We start from the raw sequence: 24,559 nt of genomic DNA on the forward strand, positions 1-24,559 counted from the left end.
TTTAAAGCACTCAATGTGGCACTTTGAGATCATTTTACAATGAAAAGTAACACATTTAAATGTATCATTATTATTATTATTATTATTATTATTATCATAATGATCTATTAATTACACTTTCCTGTCAATGCATGAGAATTGCAGAAATTATAAGAACCACTGAATGTACAAATAAATGGACTTTGTTGTAGTACATTTTGGATACACTCTTGACATAATCTCTACCCCACCCACCCAACAGCCCTCCCCCCACAGCCTGTGAAGAGATGAAGACCTATACAGACATTTTAAAATAAATAATATATATTGCATTCTATCTACGGTATTTATCTATTGTATTCTCCCCCTGTCTTCGGTAGGTTTTAGAAATCATAGAACATTCTGCTGGCGCACATCTATTAAAAGTTGAAGTCACTTGGTGACAGTAATTACATGATCAGAAATATTGTCTGATCAAACATATGGCAAGTGCAAGTGTTTAAATGCTACAGTACGTACAGTTGTTTTTTACAACACGATGCAAAGACAAACTAACAAAGCTATTCTTGTACTGGTGTTTCAATGTGTGAATTGGATTGCTTCAGGGTAAACAGTTATTCACTAATTGACTGCAATGAACATAATTAAGTTAGTAGTATGTACGGTTAGATGCTAATAGATGTAGTGTATATTAATAGATATACATACACATAAATAGATATAGACCATATGCACAAACACATTTTTGTAATACATTTCCTAGTGGTCCTATCTGAACATACAGTATAAACACACATATATTACAATATATTACAACATTTTTTAAGTACTGTGGGCAAGTGCAAAAAGTGTAAAAAAAGATCTTGAAAATCATCTGACAAAATTGCATAAGTTAGAGAGAAAAATCACATGGCATTATTGGCATACAACAGATACTGTCATTTGAAATTAGCGTAGTCTGAAAAAATGTCAACAAAATCTTGCACCACCCTGTAGCAGTAGTCATACTGCTCCTAGAAGGAAACACAGAAAAAACAGAAAATAAGTACACAACACAAAAATAAAATGAGTCCTTGACATTGCTGACTACATGCAGCGCTATGGTAGCTATGACTATAACCGTTTTTTTATCTGAACTTCAGTTCTACAAGAGTGAATGTTGCTAGTTCATTTGTTCCAACATTATCACTGAATAAATTATACAGTTTGTAGAATTATTTGTTCTTTCATAAACTGTCAAAAACAGAAAAATGACCTGCCACTACTTGCAGCCTTTTCCACCAGACCCTGCCACATATGTTATGTTCTAAACAGGAAGAATACAATGCAATGAGAATTTGTTCTCAATTGACTGGCCTGGTTAAATAAATATTATTATTATTATTATTATTATTATTATTATTATTATAAAATAATATTACAGTTTTTTACGATTGCTAACTCACCATGTTCAATACTGAAACCACAGTTTCACAACTCTTCATACAGTCTGCATTCGTAACACTCATGTTGGCCAATGACTTCATTCATGTCTCAAAAGAAGCTCGTTCAACCACACACTGTCAACAATGTTCACTCAGAAGCATACACTGTCATTCATAACATTCTGACTTACAAAATACTAACAACAGGGAGCATTACATAGTTTGAATGATTTTCACAAGAATGAATATTTCATTATAAAAATGGTTTGATTTATAGTAATCATAGACAGAATAGTTGACTGTACAATTGTAAAGTATTAGGCAACAAGAATGAATCAGAAATGCTGCAATTTGCTTCTATCCTTTATCCTATCTTTTGCTTCTATCCTTTACTGTATTCTATCGTTTATCCTTTTTTTTCAGTATCTTTGCAGAAAGTAAGTTACGGTACATTTACTTCAAAGTACACTACATTTACTTGTGTAAAATCAAAAGTGAAAAATAAAGTGGAAGATGCAAAGTTCAAAGTAACAAAAAAGAAAAACTGAAATTCCAGGGCTACAATACAATAGCAATCACACCAAAAATGTCTCACTCCTGAGGGTTTTGGTCCACCCTCTGGTCTGCATCTGGTCACATCTAATGTCTTCCCTGGCAATGCATCTAGTCTATTTCATTTCATTGTATATATTCTGCTAATATTTTCTACACATTTCAATATGATTACTGCAAATAGTGAAAATACCACCGCTCATCCCTTATCAGACTTTGCTGAGGTGCTGGAACTGAAGAGTATCAATAGAGTGCAAAATAACAGCATCTGCACACTCAAACACTGTGCAAAAAAACAGTTTATTGCGAGCTTTCTGTCATATATGATAGGAATATGATTACTGCAAAATTGCACCAAATAATTCAGTTTTGAACGTGTTCTTCAGAGTTTTGAACACAGTATGTTAGCAATGAAAAAATGTGTTGCAAATACATAGTATTTTGCAAGTGGGGGAGTTTGAATGAGAGAAGTGTTATGGCATTTGGAGAACGTAGTCATTGAATGCATTCTGTATGAAAGCAATGCACAAATCACAGAGAAAGAGTCACAGTTTTGTTCACATGGGTTTCTGCTCTGCTGACTGTATGAAGAGTAGTGAAACTGTGGTTTCAGTATTGAACATGGTGAGTTAGCAATCGTAAAAAACTGTAAATAAACAAACACAAGTTGCAGATGTAAGCAATCTGCATCCAAATAAACATATACATGCTCTTTAGGCCACTAGGACCACGTTTTCTACCTACCACAGTTTGAACCATGTGCGGTCTCTGCATGCGTAAGCTCTTGACCGTTTGAAAGACGTCCAGTAAGCCCTCAGCTTTCACCCGCTCCAGGATGTTACTGAGGGCGATGAAGGTCCCGGTCCGACCTGCGCCAGCACTACGAAATAAACCCAGGATAAAACACTCATATATAAATAAACCCAGGATAAAACACTCAGCATATTCAGCCACAGTACGGTTTATCATGGGCCAACATAGGCTAACAGTGGAAGACCTTGAACGTCAAGTCAACTTTATTATCCCAGAGATGTGAAATTACTTTTGGCAAGCTTTCACATTATTCAAAATCACATAAAACATTTTAAAAACATACAGCACTCTTGGTCAGTCGTAAGAGTTTAACAGACGCTTAGAACTGGCGCAACTGAATTAAATTGTGAATGTAAAACTGATTATATATCAAGAAGGGTTTCTCAATGGAGCAAGTGAGGTAAATTAAAAGATAGAAGATAGCAGAACTGTTTTTAACAAACAACTCTCTGATAATGTTTATTTTCTCCAGCCACACCCACACTCTCCATTTGAATTAGAAAAAAATGACAAATGCTGGAGAAAAGGTGATCTTTGAAGAGTACACATACTCAGCCTCACTTACTCACTTAATTAAACGATGCTAATTCAAAAGCTAACACGAATCAGTCTCTCTCTCTCTCTCTTTCTCTATGTCTCTTTCAGGGAGGGAGAGAGAGAGAGAGAGAGGATTGCAATGGGCTAGCCTCGTTCCCAATGGAAAAGGGAAACGCTATAAAAAAGCCCATCTTAGACAACTGGTGATAAAGGAATAGAAGAGTGATGACACCATTTCCTGTTGTTAGCTCATCTTATCAGATTAATGGAAGGAGGGAGTTGAAGGAGATTTCACTTTGAGAGGTTTTAATTGACTGTGATTCAGTGGATTGGACCAATCCCGGAGGACCATGCTGCATTAGAGGAACGTCACCTGCGGCTAGTACTTCCTGATCAAGGCTTTCACAGCTAAGTCTTTATAAGGGATAACATACGTGGTTTAGGCATAATGCACACTGTCAACTGAAGCGACGTGTAAGATGGCAGGTTGGAGATATTGAATGTAAAAATGGGTGTTTAATGTCTTTAATAATGACACGTAGAAATGTAGGAATTGAATATATTATGTAAATGTTCTAATATGTTTCATGTCTATCCATATAGGAAAGGTGAGACAGTCCACTAGTACATTTGTGAATGGTGATCAATGCCCCTCTCTCTCAGCATGGAACATATTATGATTATTAGAATCATATTATCGTATTTATAGTTGATAATAGGCCTGGTGGACGTCTTGAAGATATCGCGCCTGTCATCAATTTCTTTTTGTTTGAAGAAAGATACAGGCAGACCATCCATTATTTGAGTTTTGGGTTAGGTCTATGGCGGGCACCATTCTCCTGTCTCCACATAGCGCTAGACATATGGTTAAACTTCCCTTTGTTTACTACAATTTGTTTCTTTTATATGTTTCTTTGATGCTATTAACACTAGGACAGACGTGCCTATTTCACCTACTCTTAGTGCCACCTCGGGGGTCAAATGACCATAGTCTTTAGAATGGGAAGCTGCTACTTACACACAACGACCACTAGTTGGTGCCTCTTGTAAATTAGCCTGCTTCCTACACAGAAAAACTGCAAAATAGCTTTATACTAGCTTATCCTGATGTGATTTTGAAAATGTAAGAATACTGGGTGGTAGAACACACATATCTAGGAAAAGTCATGAAAGGAGGGTCTTGAAATTTGATCGAGTGCAAAGGTATACTTTTTTTTTTACTTAATTGGTCAAATGACCGCACCCATGGCAGTTCTAGTGTTAAATTGGTTAATTTGTTGATACTCTGTTCTCATTTCTCCAAGGTGCATTAATGTGATGTTGTGCACTAGATAAAGGTCCGTTAAAACAGCATCATATATTCATGACCAGGTTATCACAGAGTTGAATCTAGGATCCCAAATGATCGAGCGTCTGTCACACAGGGAGGAGAAAATCATTATCAATCATTATTAAGCATTAACATTATTATCAATAATTATTTAAAAAATATTTTTGGGGAGTCAGATATAATGTAATGATAACTTTCGTTCGTTGTGTGACCACTTGTGTGTAGAGTCTGCTTTATCATGCCCATAACCTTCTGAAGTTGGACTGGTGAATAAATTCGTTTTTATTCTTAACCTGTTCAGTCCTTTCTCCAGTCCTTTTTTTATACCAATTCTACTGTTTAATAAGAAGAGGTTTAGGGTCTATTGAAAGTCGTGAGCTTATAATTATAAGGTTCTATCTCCGTTTAGGGCTGTTCAGAGATATTGAGCGTCAAAGTTTTTACATTCCATTATGTTTTGTGAGATGGAACCTTTGTATTTTATTAATTACTAACTCAAAAATGTCAACATTTTAAAAATAACACCACACAGGCATTAATAAACACCTAATGGATCAGATTATGTAAAAAACTCTATTTTGACAAAAATGGAGATAGAACCTTATAATTCTAACGTCACAAAGTGTAGTTAAAGTGTTTCTTTTGGCTTACAAATATGGTGTTAAAAGTTACAGTAGTGCATCAACAATGTGTCATTGATGATAAAAGAAGACATCTGTGTTTAGTCAAAATATCGGGGGCTTTTTCAAGTTCTAAGTGTGTGACAAAGTGTGTGACAATATGGATAATTTACATGCGAGTAGAGGTCTGTGTGTGTATTACTGTATAATCTGTATAACACATGACCCTCACCTGCAGTGGACTATTATGGGATGGTTCCCAGACTGTTGCTGCTGCTTCTGCACTGCAGCGATGATTTCGATCATCCCCTTCCCTTCTGCCGGGATGCCGACCTCAGGCCATCCATGGAAGTGAAAGTGGCGAACATGACGTGACTGCTTTTCCTGGAGATGGACGGGAGGCATACAATAATACTATACAATATGTGACATAGAACACACATACAATATGTGACATAGAACACACATACAATATGTGACATAGAACATGCCTTTACATATTGTATTTTATTGTAATGGTATTTGTTGTGTAATAGTTCAAGTGTAATAGTACTTGAATGTACGTTTTTAATTTGTATTGCTATGAATTGTATTGTGTCTCACAACTCCATGTGAGTGGTCCTCAACTTTTTAATGCACCTTTTGTTGCTGTTCTTTATACCATACCTGTTTGTTGAGGAGTGACACATAAATAAAGATATATCTATCTATCTATCTACAATATGTGACATAGAATACACATACATATTATGTGACATAGAACACACATACAATATGTAGAATACATACAATATGTGACACCTTCTAGTCTTTTGGTCCGCATATCGGCAACCAATCCAACATTTTCAGATTTTTCTTTTGAAACACGGAACTACGTTTCAACGTTGTTGAGAATCACAACACAAACTCGCTAGTCAAGCCAAAATACTGCAACGTAATGGATTCGGTGAGTAATCCCCCACTGCTACCTAGTTAACTATAATACTACTTTACATTGTTAGCAGGCTCACAAAACAAGCTGTGTTAGTTGACTAGTGATGTGTCATTGATTTTTTAAAAAGATATATTCCGATCAGTACACAACAGTACTCTACTGTCATACAGCTGATACTCATGAACATACCTTGACTATTATAGTTCATTAAACATAGTACAGTCCAAGACACAGGAACAAAGAAGCCCTACTATTTCTAAAAAATAAAAAAATAAAAATTATAATATCTCTTCACTGATCATTTATTTATCAAGTGTAACTTACTGGTCGATAGGTGAGCACCATGTCCTTCAGAGTAAAGGTGTCACACAGTGCATCTCCTGTCAGCTCCAGAGTGTACTCTCCAAATGTCACACTGCCTTCTGCTGGCCAATACTGGAAACACTTGTCCTAGGAAAAGATAAGAACATATTATTAACAGTAAATGTAACACAGAAAATGTTTAATCACATATTTTACTTTACTTTACTCCCTAAAAAGAACACAGTTTTAGGTGAAATGGGACATTTGTGTCTACATTTACATTTTTGGCATTTAGCAGACGCCTTATTCCAAAGCGACTTACAATCAATACATTTGAATACTAAGCATGTGAATCAGCAGTCCACCATTCGTTGCAGGAAGAGTACTCTAGCTCGGGCCCGGGGCCACTGATAGAAGGAAAAACCTTCTCCCTATTATCGCCTTCTACTAAAACGTTTTTTTTTTTTTTGTCTACTGGCTATAGTTCTGGAGTTTAACAGCAAAAAGAAAAGGAAAAATGCTGCACCCTGTGTTCTATGCTTCTTCAACCCAAGTATGTTAATACAAAACTAAACAGCAGTTAAAGTAGGCCTTTGGGACTTCATCAGAAGCCACAGTGCTGTACCTGCTCCCTCTCCTTGAGCTCGGTAAGCATGACGATAGAGTGACACCCCCACTCCCACACCATCCTCCAGAAGTCCTCCACCGTTTGGGACAAAGGACCCTGAGTTGCGATGAAGTGGTCCTTCTGGCGGTAGCCCTAAAGATGGACATATACAGATAGAAACATATATATATATACAGTATATGGTTGGTCTAAGCCCATTCACCGTAGAGTAGGTAGACACTTGTGTAAATCTGAAAGGATTGGATCATTTTGAGCAATATGTTAGTAACTATATTGTGCACTCTGAAAGGTTAGATGGAATAGCTATCTTTCTAAAAACGTGTGCAATCATTTCAAAACTACTGTACATACTGTAAAGGTCTATTGAGAGAGTCTGTGTTTTGTCTGAGAAGTGGCCATATTCTCAGAAAACATGGTATTGGTAAGACTTTGAGCATGCATATGGAACAAAAACAATGCAAGTGGTAGATAGGACATACTTACATCAATAAAGGACGCGTTGATGTAGTCTGTGAACTCCTGGCCCCTTTTCATTGATAGAATGACCCGGTTGAAGTCATCTACAGTGGAAGTGGAAAATTACTAAACTTAACTTTAAACTTCACTATTTTCATCAAAGTTATATAAAACATATGCATTTCCAAACATTAAGTCTGTATTTCAAGTATATCATCCTGACATCATCAGTGCAGTAGTTATGTGATGAAATGAGTAGTAATAGTAGTCCTTGATGGTGGTGGGTTCAGATGCCATGCCCCCTGGGGTGTTCTTTCCTTGGCTTACTCCTGGGGGTCTGTGATTGGGTGCTAGATCAAATTGTCTGAACTGTATTTATTGTATATATTGTTTAGTATTATTTTGTTGTGAAGCACTTTGGGACATTTATCTGTAAAAAGCAAATAAACTTGATTGATTGAATGATGAGAAAGTGTTCGCCTCCCAGCACAAAATGCGAGAGATTTTTTTTCCCCACCGAATACCGCTTTTCACTTTCAGAATGTAAGAAAAAAAGTAGATTATTAAAAAAAAATATTATAATATTTTTTTTAAAATAAACAGAGAAGGCTTACTTACAAAGAAAAAGGAAAATCTACTCTCAAATGCAAAAATGTGGGGAGCATGCAGCGTTCTGGCCTACAGAGAGAGCTGTAACAGGACTGTGGTGGAGAGTGGTTGATGGGATGATGAACACCGGCTGGTGTCCATCATGTCATCATCATTTGGCCATTTAACTGCACTGCTGAACGGACATTATTGTTATTTGTGTTGAACGTTTGATTAAAGACTATTCCAGCACTCCTGTCGGTTGTTGACAAATAAAACGGGTGGCGTCCCAACTACACATCTGTGTTCCGACCTCCCTCTCTGCCTGAGTACTCTAGTCTTCACCACCAACTCTCTTAATACGTTAAGTTAAGTCCATCTGAGTGGAATGAATCTGAATAATAGTTTAATCTGATTTCAGAATTCATATATTTGTCTAAATGGGTCCCTGATTTTAATATGGATCAATTACACCGTGTGTTGATTAAGCCATCACTACCAGCTCAGCAAATGTGTGTTCTATTGATCCTGACAAACTCCCCAGTCTGCCAGTGACAAGCATACCCAGAACTTGATGATGCTCCATGCAGCTACAGTACCACTCTTCTACACATGACGGATGGCGGGTGAAAATGGCGATGTGTGTGCTGAATTAGCACTATGATGAACAAATATTTCTAGCCACTTAGAGGTATTTGACAGAATTATTGCAAAAATACTTATGGATAAAAACATGTTTTTTAGTGACTGGAATGATGTTGCCCCATCGATGTGTTTTTTCCTTTTACGTTGTTTTTTAATTTTTTTCTGAGTGGGGCAGTCCCACTCATATTTTTTCTTTTTATTGACAGATACAGTCGAGATTTAGACAGGAAGGATGGGTGAGAGAGAGAGGAGGGATGACATGCAGGATATGTCCCCGGCCGGAATCGAACCGGGGACCCTGCGGTTACATGGTCATCGCTTAACCAGCTACGCCACCTAAGCACCTCCAAGCAGATTCTCCCCCCAGGCCCCAGGGTAGCATTGCTGAGCTGTTTTGTTCCTCTCCGTTTGCTCAGTTTGCAGTGACAACGTGATCAACATACAACATACAAATTAATTGTTAAAGATTTGGTATTTCAGCTGTCAGAGAGGTCCTTACATGGAATGATCTGAAGCACACGGTTCTTCTTCATGTTGGCAGGAAGGTTCCCCGTCCGCATGTTCTCCTTCATGACACGCACATTGGTCAGTTTCTGAGAGGAGGAAACAGGGTGACATTAACGCCCAGATTCTGTTGATTGCAGTTAGTAAAATATACAGTAGCTGTTACTAGAGGACATTGTTCATGATACACATGTTATTGGTCAGTTTTTGAAAGTAATATATTAGGTTTAAATGAAGACTACTTGATAATAATAATAATAATAATAATAATAATAATAATAATAATAATTCATTGTATTTATATAGCGCTTTTCCGAGGCTCAAAGACGCTGACAATATGGGGAAAACAGAAAACACAGAAACAACAAGCAACAGATAACATGAGCACAATGTCCAGGTGGGGGGGGGGGGGGGGGTGGCAGGGTTAGGGGAGATGGTTAGGGGTAGGGCCATGCTGTACGAAGGCGAGTCTGAACAGATGCGTCTTGAGTCTGGTCTTGAATGTATTGATGGTATCAGAGCATCGGATGGCTGGTGGAAGGGGGTTCCACAGCTTGGGTGCAGCAACAGAAAAGGCACGAACGCCAAGTGTGCATCGCTTAGTGCGGGGTATGACAAGGAGATCAGCATCGGAGGATCGAAGACCACGTGCAGGAGTGTAGGGTTGGAGTAGGTCAGTTAGGTAGGCAGAAGTCAGGCCATGGAGTGCCTTAAAGGTGAGGAGGACCAGAGATCCACTAGCTGATGGTTTGTGAATCTCTCATGTTGCCTGTTTCCAATGATAACTGGGATACAATTAGACTGAGGACAGACTAACCGACTGGCAGAGTTTCAGGGAGTGTTTGTTTAGTAGTCCAGGCTCACTGTCGAGACAGATCGAGGTCGAAGTTGTCAATAAAGTGGATTCCAAGGGTTGTGCACTGCCTTTTGTGGAGAGAGCCAGTTGTGGAGAGAGAGAAGCCTGGTAAAGCGGCCATGGCCACGTCCCAAAGTTTGAATTGGACCGGACACTAGGGTCCCTTTACCTGTGGACAGGAGTGGAGCTCCTGGTCACTCCTCACTCTGATGCCCCTCACGATGGAGCTCCCAAGGACAATGGTCGATGGGGTGGTCAGGCTGAGAAGAACCAGGAGGATTGCGGGGATCGGTGGGATGTGCTGGACTGAGGTGGCTGGCATCTGGTGGTGAACAGTGGAGAGGCATAGGCGAGTTGGTGAGGCCTCCCCGTCCGGGAGTCCCTTGTGACCATGAACCACCGCCTCAACCCAGGATGACTGATGGTCAGGTGTTGAGCAGAAGGAAAGCCATGGATAAATGGAGTAGAACACAGTCCTCACAGGGCGTAGTTAGCAATGTATGTTCCACTCAGTTGAAAGCTCTGTTTCTGTTGTTTATCTGTAGTAGAGTTCACTGTCAAAATCCAACATTATAGTCCCTAAATCAGTCTGTTAGATTCTGTCAAAATGCAGATAGAACAAAACATCAAAGGAAAGATGTGTCTATAATCCAAACTCCAACAAAAATAATCCCAACTCGGTGTCTCTGTGTAGGTAGGGTATATAAGGTAGGGTATATAACAACATATAACATCTGCATTTTCTCCTGCTACAGTAGGTTAACAATAACCTGTGGTAATATCTACAGTATGTACCTATGTAACCCTATGTAATAGTAGATATGGGAGTGGGAGTACTTTTATTCATAGCAAATGAATCAGACAATACAGAGTTGTATGACAAAATAAGGAGAAAAGAGGAGAGGGACGGGATAGGAGAGGAGAAGTGGGGAGAAAAAAAGAGGAGAGATAAGGAGAGGAGAGGACCGGAGAGGAGAGGAGAGGAGAGGTGAGGAGAAAAGAGGAGAGATAAGGAGAGGAGAGGTGGTACAAGACTGCAAGGGAGAGACGAGAAGAGACGACAATATTGTGGGTGGAGCACAAAAGAGGAGAGGGGAGAGGGAGGCGAGGTGATGCCAGAGCTAGGTGTGTGTGACTAGGCCTCACCCTGAACTCCTCCTCCAGGCCCAGCCTGTCCAGGGGCGCTCTGGTGTGGTGGAGCTTCTGCAGGTGTCCCTCCAGAGAGGACACGTCCAGCTCCGTGTCTCCGTATAGGTAGTACTCCAATAGAGCCTGGTAGATGAACGAGTACTGCATCTGTTCATAGAAAGAGAAAGACAAGAGAGACAGAGAGAGAGAGAGATAGGGAAAGGGGGCAGAGTGAGGGAAGAGAGAGAGAGAGATACTGTACTTAGAGACTTGTTACAGAATGCAGTTTTATAATGGAAGGAGCATATAATGTAATTGTGCACCAACCTACGGACCTTTGGGGACAGAGCATTCAGCGTGGCCGCACCTACTCTCTGGAACTCCCTCCCCTCAGTGATCCGCAACGCCCCCACCCTGGACTCCTTCAAACTAGCCCTCAAAACCGATCTGTTCTCCAAGGCATTTGGCCCCTAGTCATTGTTTTAGTTTTTGCTTTGTTTGTTTTCTGTTTTGTCTGTCCGTTTTCATCCCCTTGTACAGCGTCCTTGGGCTTTTGAAAGGCGCTATATAAATTATAATAATAATAATTATTATTATTATTTTGCTGCAGTAAAGCTGTCCCAATGAGGGAGAGTAGACGTACATCTGTCTGGACGAGTTGAGAGCGCTGCTCTCGTATCCTGGACACGCAGCTGAACACGTCCACCCTGCACTCCATGTGCATCATGTCAATCATCCCGTCTATGACGATGAAGGTTCCGGTCCTCCCCACACCAGCACTGTGGAGAGACACAGGGCAAGAATATCCTCTCCATTACTCTCTAGACCGGGGCAAAGGGGTCTACGAGGTAACTGAATATTCACTAGGTTCTAATAGTATAATAGTATATTGTACCATACTGAATGTTAGCGAAAATAAAGAAAGCAAAAAGTCTGGGATGTTGTTGACATGTCGCCAACATCTCTGTCTCTGTCATGCCAAAACATCAATGGCAGGAATAGTCTATGGCAGTCAATGGCCATAGGAAAATTTCGAAATCATAACCAGGTTAATGTTATGGTTCAAAGACTGAAACGTGTTACATTCCTTACACGTGTCAACAAGCCAATAACACTCCCAGTGCAGTGGGCCCTTATGGGTCATTTCAACAGCCAACAGCCAACGGGACTGTCAGAGATGCCAGTTCTGGGTGTGGGGGGGTTGTTCAATGGTACCCATTCAGTAACCAGAGCCCAACCCTCAAGCACCTGCTGCAGCAGTTGTTATGCTGTACGTCTCCAAATTCAGTGGTGGTTTTTTTTACATTACAACACAAACAAAACTGACATTCCATCTCCAATACCAATACGAAAGGGAAAGTGGTTGGTACAATAATTCGGACACAGTAATATGCAAACTATTTGACAGTGTTTCTAAGGAAAATAACACCCTGACAGCCATGACTCATATATACCACCATGGTGGCCTTCATACGATATAATAAGAATGTATGGTGTATACAGAAATGTCCAGTAAGAATGCGCATCCACACACAAATGCAAACACACACACACACACACACAAACACACAAACACACACACACACACAAACACACACAAACACACACACAAACACACACACACACACACACACACACACACACACACACACACAAACACACACACACACACACACAAACACACACACACACAGTTCCCATAGTACAGTACCTGCAGTGGACCACTATGGGTCCTGCGTAGGGAGGGTTGACCGTCTTGACCTTCTTGAGGAACTTGAGCATGCCAATGGGGGAGAAGGGAACCCCAAAGTCAGGCCAGCTGGTGAAGTGGAGCTGGGTAACCAGGCGGGGGGCCCTGGGGCCATCGCTGCCCTGCTGCTTAATCACACACAGACAGATCACACACTAACACACACGATTCAACTAAGGGTCTGGTGATTAGTTTCATCTAGGGCGCTAAGAACAATAACATGCAACAACAGTAAGTGTCCAAATCACTAATACAAGGTACAAACATGATTTATGTTTACCAGTTATTCTGGTCAGAAAAGCACCCCTTGCTGTTGTTGACATAATAAACATAATAATATTTCTGTCATGGGTTCTATCAGGGACATGTTATGTAGACGCACTACATGGCCAAAGGTATGTGGACACCCCTTCTAATTAGTGGGTTTGGCTATTTTAGCCACACCCATTGCTAACAGGTTCATAAAAGCAAGCATACAGCCATGCAATCTCCATAGACAAACATTGGCCATAGAATGGGTCGTACTGAAGAGCTCAGTGACTTTCAACGTGGCACTTTCGACAAGTCAGTTCGTCCAATGTCTGCCCTGCTAGAGCTTCCCTCGGTCAACTGTAAGTGCTGTTATTGTGAAGTGGGAACGTCTAGGAGCAGCGACAGCTCAGCCGTGGAGCGGTAGGCCACACAAGCTCACCGAACAGGACCGCCGAGTGCTGCAAGCGCGTACAAATCGTCTGCAACACTCACCACCGAGTTCCAAACTGCCTCTGGAAGCAACGTTAGCTGTTTTTCATGGCCCCTTTCACGTTCCAGTGAAGGGAAATCATTCATGCTACAGCATACAATGACATTCAAGTTTCAAGTTGATTTGTTACGTCACATTACACAAGTGCTTCATTCTAGACAATTGTACGCTTCCAACTTTGTGGGAACAGTTTGGGGAAGGCTGTTTCCTGTTTCAAACATTTCAAGAACATGACTGGCCTCCACTGAGCCCTGACCTCAACCCCATCGAACACCTTTGGGATGAATTGGAACGCAGACTGCGAGCCAGTGCCTTCTCGCCCCAACATCAGTGCCTAGAGCTCTTGTAGTTGAATGAGAGTGAATCCACCACAGCCCATATATCCACAATATAGTGGAAAGCTTTCCCAGAAGAGTGGAAGCTGTTATAGCAGCAAAGGGGGGGGGGGGGGACTAACTGCATATTAATGGCCATGGTTTTGGAAAGAGATGTTCAACAACAACAAGCACATGGGTGTGATGTTCGGGTGTCCACATACTTTTGGCCATGTAAGATAGGCCCATACTTACATATTGTACACAGAACTTTCTAATGGTGTAGTCCACCAGCACTGTGAAGTCCTCCATGGCCACCCTCACATCCCCATACATCCAACAGCCTTGGTCAGGCCAGTACTGGTAACACTTGTCCTGGGTGGAGATGAACAATCAATTGGAAACACATCAATAACTGCAATTCGTGACGTTAGCATTATAAGGTTCTATCTCCATTTTTGTCAAAATTTTGTTTTTTACATAATCTGATCCATTAGGTGTTTATTAATGCCTGTGTGGTGTTATTTTTAAAATGTTGACATTTTTTAGTTAGTAATTCATAAAATGCAAAGGTTCTATCTCACAAAACATAATGGAATGTAAAAACTTTGACACTCAATATCTCTGAACTGCCCTAAACGGAGATAGAACCTAATCATTCTAAACTCACGAATTACTCTTGTAATAAGTATTGTAAAACTACTCTGTACTTACTTAGTTCTAACCCTAGCTGGAACCTTTCTAATTGAATGGGGGAAGTGAGTCCAAACTTTGGACTGGTACTGTATTCTGTTGATAGGCTGTGCTAGCAGCTATCATGTATGTGTCAGGGTCTAACAATTCCCTGGATGGTTCTGAAGTTTTCAAAGTCTGGGCTTTTGTTAGATCATTTTGTTAGATCCCACAATCCAAAGTCATTGGCCTAAGTTCCTTTGACTTTTATGAATTTGAATGCATACAAATTGTCACCCCAATTAACGTGGCATCACATCGTATCGAACCTCAAAGGGATGATCAATAGAGAAGAAACAGAGGGTTTTGTTGGGCATGATAGGAATGGGGGAGATCGATAACTGAATAATTGTTAATCAAGTCCTCTGAGGCTTCATTATGATTAGTCTACGATTTTCATTAATGGGTTGAAACATCACTGGGACGTGATTGACTGGCAGACAAGCACTGATTCTACTAAAGCTCTGTGGCTCTGTGGTCAATGAAATACACATAGAATACACATGTACTGAAATATAGGTAACCATAAACTCAATATACTGTATTTCTAGATTGAAAAACAGGTACTTTCTTTCCCCATAAACTCACTTCTTTTCTCTCTTTCAGGTTAGTCAGCATCACTATAGTAGCAACCTTCTGTTCCCAAACCATCCGCCAGAAGTCAGCCACGGTGTTGTGCGTTGGGCCTTTGGAAAGAAATGGTAAATGGTAAATGGACTGACTTATATAGTGCCTTATTCCAAAGCGCTTTACAACGGCCTCTCATTCACCCATTCACACACACATTCACACACACCAATGGCAGCAAGCTGCCATGCAAGGCCGGCCCGCTCATTGGGAGCAATTTTGGGGTTCAGTGTCTTGCCCAAGGACACTTCGACATGTGGCTCGAACGGCGACTCTACCTCCTGCGCCACAGCCGCCCCGAAAGAGCAAGACAGGCTTAGGGGTAGGTACCCATTTAGACAGGCTTAGGGGTAGGTACCCATTTAGATGCACTAAATTGTCCTAGAAAAGATGTAAGTCTCACTAAAGGCATCTGTTTACCAATCCTGATCTCCTACTTTCAATGTTGTTCATGTTTTACTAAAGAAGCAGATTATGTGATAATTGAAATAAAGTGGACAGAACAGTGTACAGTAACATTAACGTTACATTCCCTCCACTCTCTTGAAGAGCTGTACGCTGTCTCAGGAAGGCCTCCAAGATCTCCAGGGACCCAACCCACCCTGGGTACGAACACTTTACCCGGCTGCCCTCGAAAAGGCGGTTCAGGACCATGGCCGCAAGGACAAACAGACTGAAGAACAGCTTCTACCCCAGGGCCGTCCAGGCCCTGAACACAGCATAGACCTAGGTTCTGGGCCCTGGACAGTCTGGACGGATTGATGGCAGCTGCTGGACTGAAAAAATCAGGTGTAGTGCTGAGGCACAAATATGTACATTTCAAGCCTGCAAACTGCGACACTTTAAATAAATGTGCAATAACACTATGTGCAATATGACAACCCTAGTCGTCTATCTGTACAGTATAGTATAGTGGATAGTGTACATAGCCTTTATTTATGTAAACCAGCTCCTTCCCTTCTTGTTTTTTTTTAAAGTTTTTTTTTAAAAGTTTTTTCTTTTTTCTTTCCTAACACCAGGGGAGCTACCCCTCCTAAATTTCGTTGTTTGGTACCTGTACTGTAGCAATGACAATAAAGACCATTCATTCATTCATTCATTCACATTGAATGTTCTATAGTATATACTGTATATATGAATGTTCTATAGTATATATGTTACGGTACATGTGGGAATACGGTACATGTGGGAAAACTAGGGTTAGGGTGAGGTGCTAGGGTGCTACGGTTAGGGGTAGGGTTAGGGCTAGGGTTAGACATGCCAGCGACGTAGCACCTAACCCTAACCCTAGTTTTCCCACATGTACCGTATTCCCACATGTACCGTAACATACATACATATATATATTCAAAGTTAGGAGTTAATTGACTGTATACCAGTGATATTTCCTAGGAATATTCCTAAACATAAGTGATGTTACAGAGTAGTAATGTTACAATGAATAACATGTACAGTACCTTGAGCTGCAATTATTTTATTCTTCTCTTTGAAACCCTGTATGAAAGAGCACATGTTTTATGGCATGACATTCACTGTTAGTCAGTATTGAATACATTACAATACATATACACCTATGGTCAGAAGACAAAGGTCCACAGAGAAAAGAATAAACCAAATGTATATATATACATATATATTTATTTTTACTTATTTTTTCTGAGTGGGGCAGTCCCACTCGTATTTTTCATTGTATTGGACAGATACAGTGAAGACAGACAGGAAAGTAATGAGAAGAAGGGAGAGAGGGCATGAGCCGGGTTCGAACCCATGCCGACATGGGCATATAATATAGACCACGGTGCTAGACCACTGGACCACCCCAGGCCCACCTGCTAGACCACTGGACCAGCCCAGGCCCACCTGCTAGACCACGGGACCACCCCAGGCCCACCTGCCAGACCACTGGACCACCCCAGGCCCACCTGCCAGACCACTGGACCACCCCAGGCCCACCTGCTAGACCACTGGACCACCCCAGGCCCACCTGCTAGACCACTGGACCACCCCAGGCCCACCTGCTAGACCACTGGACCACCCCAGGCCCACCTGCTAGACCACTGGACCACCCCAGGCCCACCTGCTAGACCACTGGACCACCCCAGGCCCACCTGCTAGACCACTGGACCACCCCAGGCCCACCTGCTAGACCACTGGACCACCCCAGGCCCACCTGCTAGACCACTGGACCACCCCAGGCCCACCTGCTAGACCACTGGACCACCCCAGGCCCACCTGCTAGACCACTGGACCACCCCAGGCCCACCTGCTAGACCACTGGACCACCCCAGGCCCACCTGCTAGACCACTGGACCACCCCAGACCCCAGGCCACCCCAGGCCACCAAATGTAAATACTAACAACTTACGTCTATGTACGAGGCATTGATGTAGTCTGAACACATGTGTCCATCTGTGTGAGTCAACACCACTCTGGAATGGTCATCTGTTCAAAAGTAAAGAATTAGACAAAGTTGAACTTCTAAAAATGTTTTACTTTATCTGGTAACAGTTCACATTAAGGTCACATTTGTAAAGAGTTTATACATGGTATCATAATTAGTTAATAAATAACGTATAATCAAGTTATTATTCAATTATAAACCATTCACAAACAGTTGTAAGGCATTCGTTTAGACTTATTAACTTGGTGCTTGTCAAATAGACAAATATGACAAAGTGTTAGCCTTTACCTTCATATTTATTCAGTTTGACTGTTCTATGTGAATCAAGTGTATTATTTCAGTGTTGCACCCAGTCAAGCTAGTCAAGCACAGGTGGTCAGTAACAGCTACAGAATAGAAGCGTGGCCAGGTTCCATGACTCACATGGTAGGATGTTGGGGTATCTGTTCTTCTCCCTGTTGTGGTCCCTGTTGGCCTGTTCATATGAGCCATACTGGTAGCCACAGGGCAGTGACTACCAACACACATAGGAGGAGAAGTCAATCACTGTAGGATTTTAATTACATTTGAATGTATACCATTTAGCAGACGCTTTTAATCCAAAGTGACTTACAATTAGAGGTTACAGGGAGAGTCTCCCTGGAGTAACTGAGGGCTAAGTGCCTTGCTCAAGGACACACTAGTGGTGGTGTTCCCAGGTCTTACTCAAGGACACACTAGTGGTGGTGTTCCCAGGTCTTACTCAAGGACACACTAGTGGTGGTGTTCCAGGCGGGATTCGAACTCATGACCTTCCGATCACCAATCCAACTCACTCAACTCACCATCCTCACTCAACTCACTGTTGCCATCATACAGACAGCATATCATGTCATATGTTAAGCATGCATAAACATTACAACTACTACGTACTGTATGTGTATGTGGCCCTATGTCTGGTCTCACTGCCTCTCAACTAGAGCTACAGTACAGTATGTCGAATGCATGCCTATGTAGTCAACAAGAAATATTCTGTTATTAGAGAGTCCAATCCAAATTGAAATAAAAAAAACGATACTTATTTCATTTGTTAAATTGACAAAGGGAACCTACGTTGAACTCTTCCCTGAACATCTTTCCGTCGTCTGCGGAGCGTGTCCGGTACTCTTCCTCCAGCGAGTCGAGGGCGATGGGGAAGAACCTCCTGGATGGAGAGGGAGATCTGGGGAGGAGGACCACTGTCTGCTCTCCTATATGGAAGGCCATGACCAAGGCATGGAAATGGTAAATGGACTGACTTATTTATATAGTGCCTTATTCCAAAGCGCTTTACAATGGCCTCTCATTCACCCATTCACACATTCACACACACATTCACACGCAAGCTACCATGCAAGGCGCCAGCCCCGCTCATTGGAACAATTTGGGGTTCAGTATCTTGCCCGAGGACTCTTCGAGGACACATGTGGCCAGCCGGGGTTCGAACCGCCGATCTGCCGACCTTGTGACCATTAGACGCTGACTCTACCTCCTGAACCACAGCCGACTCCAAGCCCCCCCCGCCAGCATGTAAAGATATGTATACTGTACAGTAGCTCTATAAGATGGCAATACACAGGTGCCCCACGGTGGTGTAGCGGTCTAAGCACTGGCCACTAGTGCAAGCTGCCCACCGGGGACTGGGATCGAATCCCAGCTCGCCAGATCCGGATATGGCTGGGGCACACACGGGGAGCGGCATATTGGGCGGCCGCTCCCGAGGGCGGTATAGGAGTATTTCCGGACAAGGATCCGTCGTGCAACACCGCCCCCTGGGTGCCGGAATAACGGTGCTGGGCTCGAGGAGCCAGTCAGCTAGTCTGCCTGGCGGCCTCCTCTGGGACTGCCGGCCAAGGGGTCGTGTGGCGGATCCTTCGCAATAGGCAGGGGATAATTGGATGCTAGGTTGGGTTCAATTGGCTACCAAATTGGGTGAAAAAGGGATAAAATCTGAAAAAAAAAATGTATAAAAAAAAAAAAGATGGCAATACATGAACCTGTTTTCAGAATATAGATGTGCTTCTGTCTTTTGATAAAAAATCAGTGTTGCACCTCATACATGAAGTGATATATATCTGGTAAAACATTTAACTTTACTTTACTTTTACATTCGCTTACTTTGATTTCTGTCTCGAGAGAAAAGAAAATCAGTCATAGAAAAGTATTTTGCTTCAACTGTTGTAGACTGTGAATCTTTTTACCATTTAATATGTTTTGACTTGATAGTTAATGCCTGACAGAATCCCACTACCTGCATGCTGTTGAGCAAGCTAGCATATCTCTGGAGCAACCAGAGAACTGTGTGCAGTGTGTCTTGATTCCAGCAACTTATCGACAAGATTGATTCTATCAGTAGATCAATTCAATGCAACAGGAACCGAGTGCACGCACGCACGCACGTAAATATCCCAACATCAACTTTTCACATCGACTAACATAGTATTAATGATTAACTCTTATTATACTCAATATTATTTATATAAGACAGAAAATGGGGACAGTATTTTTTATTACTGCCCCCCTGTAAAAGGATTTAATCACTTTGACAGAAATGTTGATTTCTCACCAATTATCAGAAGCAAACTGCTGACAGTTTTGACATTCTCAGTGTAAACATGAATTACATTTAACTTAATTAAATTCCTTTCTCAGAAACATACCTTGTTCGTTCAACAGACCTCTATTTTGACTACATATATGTAGGTATGTGCAATATGTCTAGCATATATATGTACAGTTTGACCTACTGCAGATTTTGTACTGTCATGAAAACTAAGTTATAAATAAACAAAGTTGTGAAAAAAAAAGAAACATACCTTGTTCTTCCAAGAAGCCATTGGGTATCTTCTTATCACCAGAGGTTACAAGAGCCTTCCGGTGGTTCTTAAACCTGACCACAGATACCGTAGAAAGAGAAGAGACGAAAACCACAAAACCATGAATGATTTCCCCCCAAAACAGTGGATTTCTGTCCAACAAATACATCCTGAGAATGAAATAAACCAAACTAAAAATGTTACTGATAAAAAACTAATTCTAAATCAACAAGTAGTGTATTATAGAAACCCACCATCTGAAAGAGACAAAGCTGTTTCTGCTCATGAGAAGCACAGAGTATGGTCAAGACAGAGAGAGGGAGCTGAGTAAGGGAGTGAATGAGTGTGCATGGTCAGCTCTGACCCAACTAGCAGCTGTTTAACTGGGGGAGCAGCTGTTTGAAGCCATACCCACACACAGGCGTGTGCACACGCACACACACACACACACACACACACCCACACACACACACACACACACACACAGAGAAACACAGACACAGACACACACACACACACTCACACACACACACACACCCACACCACACACACACACACACACACACACACACACACACACACACACACACACACACACACACACACACACACACACACACACACACACACACACACACACACACACACACCCACACACACACCCACACACACACCCACACACACACACACACACACACACACACACACACACACACACACACACACACACACACACACACCTAGAAAATGGACACATGGTTAAAGACAAGGGTAGGGTGATACCAGAGACGGGATGGGGGTGATACCACACAACATTGTTGTAGTTAAATGACGGTGTTACCTTAATAAGTACACTGTCAGGAGAACGATGAGGATGAGAAATAGAGAGATAACCAATGTTGAGGGCAGGACATGGGCACCATGGGGGGTGGGGCTTTCTGAAAGATCAAAACACATCATTTAGTTTGAGATTACTTCTGCTTTTTACTGTATAAAGATATACGCTTTGACAATCTTTTCAAGTATTGATATGCGAGATCTTCGGTATTGGGGTATACATTGTTTAAAGTTATGATCAGGTTGTTTTATTATGCTAATTGTTCTATTCCTGTCCATGTACATATAAGATAATTACCTCGAGTCTGGTTTCCATGTGATGAATCGTTCAATGTTATTGTAGTTGCGATCAGAAACAACACCATTGTGACTATGGAGAAAAGCAAAACATATTGTAAGTTAAACACAATTAGGTACATTAAAACAATATTTAAGGTTTACATCCTGTTCATTGAAATCATTCATTCCAAAATGTTTCTTCATGTACAAGTATGGATGTTTTAAGGATCCTATTCCTTCATTCCTTCCAAATGTAATGTTTTATAAAGTCCACTAGAGGGAGACCCAGCTACAAGCAGATTCTGTCTAGGTGATATTACAGTGATGTGTAGGGCTATGTGGAGAGGATTATTATTCGGATTGAAAGTCTAACTGGGGACTGATGCCGAAAATTAGCAGGATGGTGCGATGCATCCGACTGTTAATTAGATTGTTAACCGATTGTTAATCAGTGTGTCAGCATTTAATTGTAAATGTCCCTACCTAAATAAACTATTCTTATTTGCAGGTTGTCTGTATGAGGTGGTATGAGTATGTAACTCCTTGGGCTGCATGTCATTCCAGACTGACGTCCCATCCTTCCTTCCGCTTCACAGATCTGAGATGACCAGGCATGTATATAAGAAACTGCTCCACTATGTTTCTTTCACCTATCCCAGTCCTATCAAATCTGTGAATGGTAGTAAATGAGGGCAGATAGAAGAGAGAAACCTGTTTCTGGAATTAAATGCAGAATCTGCAGCCAATCTGTTTCCTGTTCTTTTCAAACACTTGATTGAGTAACACAGTGCATCTCGAATGACATGAAGTCACAAAAGAAACACATCTCAAGGACCAGACAGGAAGCGTTATGTCATAAGTTGCAGACAACAAGATTTCCCTCCAGGTTTTGGCGAACAAGGAACAACAAGGACAAGGACAAACAGACTGAAGAACAGCTTCTACCACAGGGCCGTCCAGGCCCTGAACACAGCAAAGACCTAGGTTCTGGGCCCTGGACAGTCTGGACGGATTGATGGCAGCTGCTGGACTGAAAAAATCAGGTGTAGTGCTGAGGCACAAACATGTACATTTCAAGCCTGCAAACTGCGACACTTTAAATAAATGTGCAATAACACTATTGTGCAATATGACAACCCTAGTCGTCTATCTGTACAGTATAGTATAGTGGATAGTGTACACAGCCTTTATTTATGTAAACCAGCTCCTTCCCTTCTTGTGTTTTTTTAAAGTGTTTTTTTAAAGTTTGTTTTCTTTCCTAACACCAGGGGAGCCACCCCTCCTAAATTTCGTTGTTTGGTACCTGTACTGTAGCAATGACAATAAAGACCATTCATTCATTCATTCATTCAACAAAGTGACTTTAAAAAAAAAAGATTAATATTTGACACACAAAAACTCAAGAGACAAGGGCACACAGAAAGCAATTCAAGCTTCTGCAAAGACTCAACTGAAAACACTCCTCTCTACCCTGACCCACTCCTCTCTACCCTGTGGTCAGACGGAACCATGGCAGTAACACTATAATGCTGGTATTTGAAAGTGATGCAATGTAAGTGATAGTGATGTTATGCTGTGAATAAGATGGAGAAAGGAAGGGAATGATGCCATCGATAATCAGCTTAAAGGAATTCAGCGTATTTAAGATTATTGCCGCAAGTCTGTGCAAACAGATGGCCATGTACTCTCTCTCTTTCTCTCTCTCTCTCTCTAATCTCTGAATTTCTCGCAATTCCTCTCGTTAACTCGTTCTGTGTCCATCACTCTCACTCTCATTCTTTCTCTCTCTCTCTCTCTCTCTCTCTCTTTCCCTCTTTCCATCTGAGACTCACATGTGACACATATCTACATCACAACATTTTCGATCAACGTGCACACAAGTGTAAGAAAGAAATCCAAAGATGAACTAGGCAAATGTGTGAGTACAGTGCAATTACATGAGGGTAGTGTCGATGGGACTGCCCAGATGTTTTCTCCATGTGCAGACCTGAGTGCCCAACTTAATCCTCTAGCGTCTAGTCCATGTCCCCTTGACCTTACAGAGCTGTGGGTCACACAAAGAATAAGTAGTGCTGTCTATGTAGATTTACCACAAGTGGGTCAGATTGTGAAAGGCCTTGGGCGCTTAGGTGGCGTAGTGGGTTAAGCGCTGACCATGTAACCGCAGGGTCCCCGGTTCGATTCCGGCCGGGGACTTATCCTGCATGTCATCCCTCCTCTCTCTCTCACCCATCCTTCCTGTCATAATCTATACTGATCTGTCAATAATAATGGAAAATATGAGTGGATCTGCCTCACTCAGAAAAAATAACTTTAAGATTGTGAAAGGCCTAATTCAGGACTTTCTGGAAACACATTTCAACTCATCCGTAGGGTGTGTGAAAAACATGTCTCTGTAAACGTCTCTTAACTGGAGTTACATAACAGCCTCCATGCCATGTCTTTTGACACTTCCTGTATAGACACGCACATACAGACGCACACGCACACCTTCTTTCTTCACACGCACTGTACACACGTATGGCATGAACACGTATGCGCAAAGATTTTGCCGTACATGGGTATGACAAGTAACTATTTCAATGGAGAGTGATAAATACCTTCTGATCTGGATTGACCTTCAGAAACAGTCAATGGTTATACTGTACGTCGTACGTAGGTGAATATTAATCTCAGTCATAACCATGAGTGGAAAATCCTATTGTTTATCATGAAAGGTTTCCAGGAAGCCCTGCATAGATGCAAA

At 41.6% G+C, this 24,559-nt stretch overlaps 1 protein-coding gene across 1 annotated transcript; it reads right to left on the reverse strand.

Annotated features, from left to right (window-relative positions):
- Positions 1-917: 917 nt before the first annotated feature.
- LOC308173798 (receptor-type tyrosine-protein phosphatase epsilon-like) lies at positions 918-21,899 on the reverse strand (the record flags this gene model as incomplete). Its single annotated transcript, XM_080548855.1, has 19 exons — positions 918-992; positions 2,700-2,835; positions 5,488-5,639; positions 6,514-6,639; positions 7,118-7,252; positions 7,604-7,680; positions 9,309-9,402; positions 11,316-11,465; positions 11,941-12,076; positions 13,009-13,172; positions 14,359-14,478; positions 15,424-15,521; positions 16,920-16,956; positions 17,828-17,904; positions 18,287-18,377; positions 18,956-19,092; positions 20,698-20,771; positions 21,539-21,635; positions 21,833-21,899. The coding sequence occupies 19 exons, from the start codon at positions 21,897-21,899 to the stop codon at positions 918-920; spliced, it is 2,043 nt and encodes a 680-aa protein (XP_080404981.1).
- Positions 21,900-24,559: the final 2,660 nt, after the last annotated feature.

Source organism: Nansenia antarctica, assembly GCF_963989245.1.
Source record: "Nansenia antarctica genome assembly, chromosome: 19".
Taxonomy (NCBI): Eukaryota; Metazoa; Chordata; class Actinopteri; order Argentiniformes; family Microstomatidae; genus Nansenia; species Nansenia antarctica.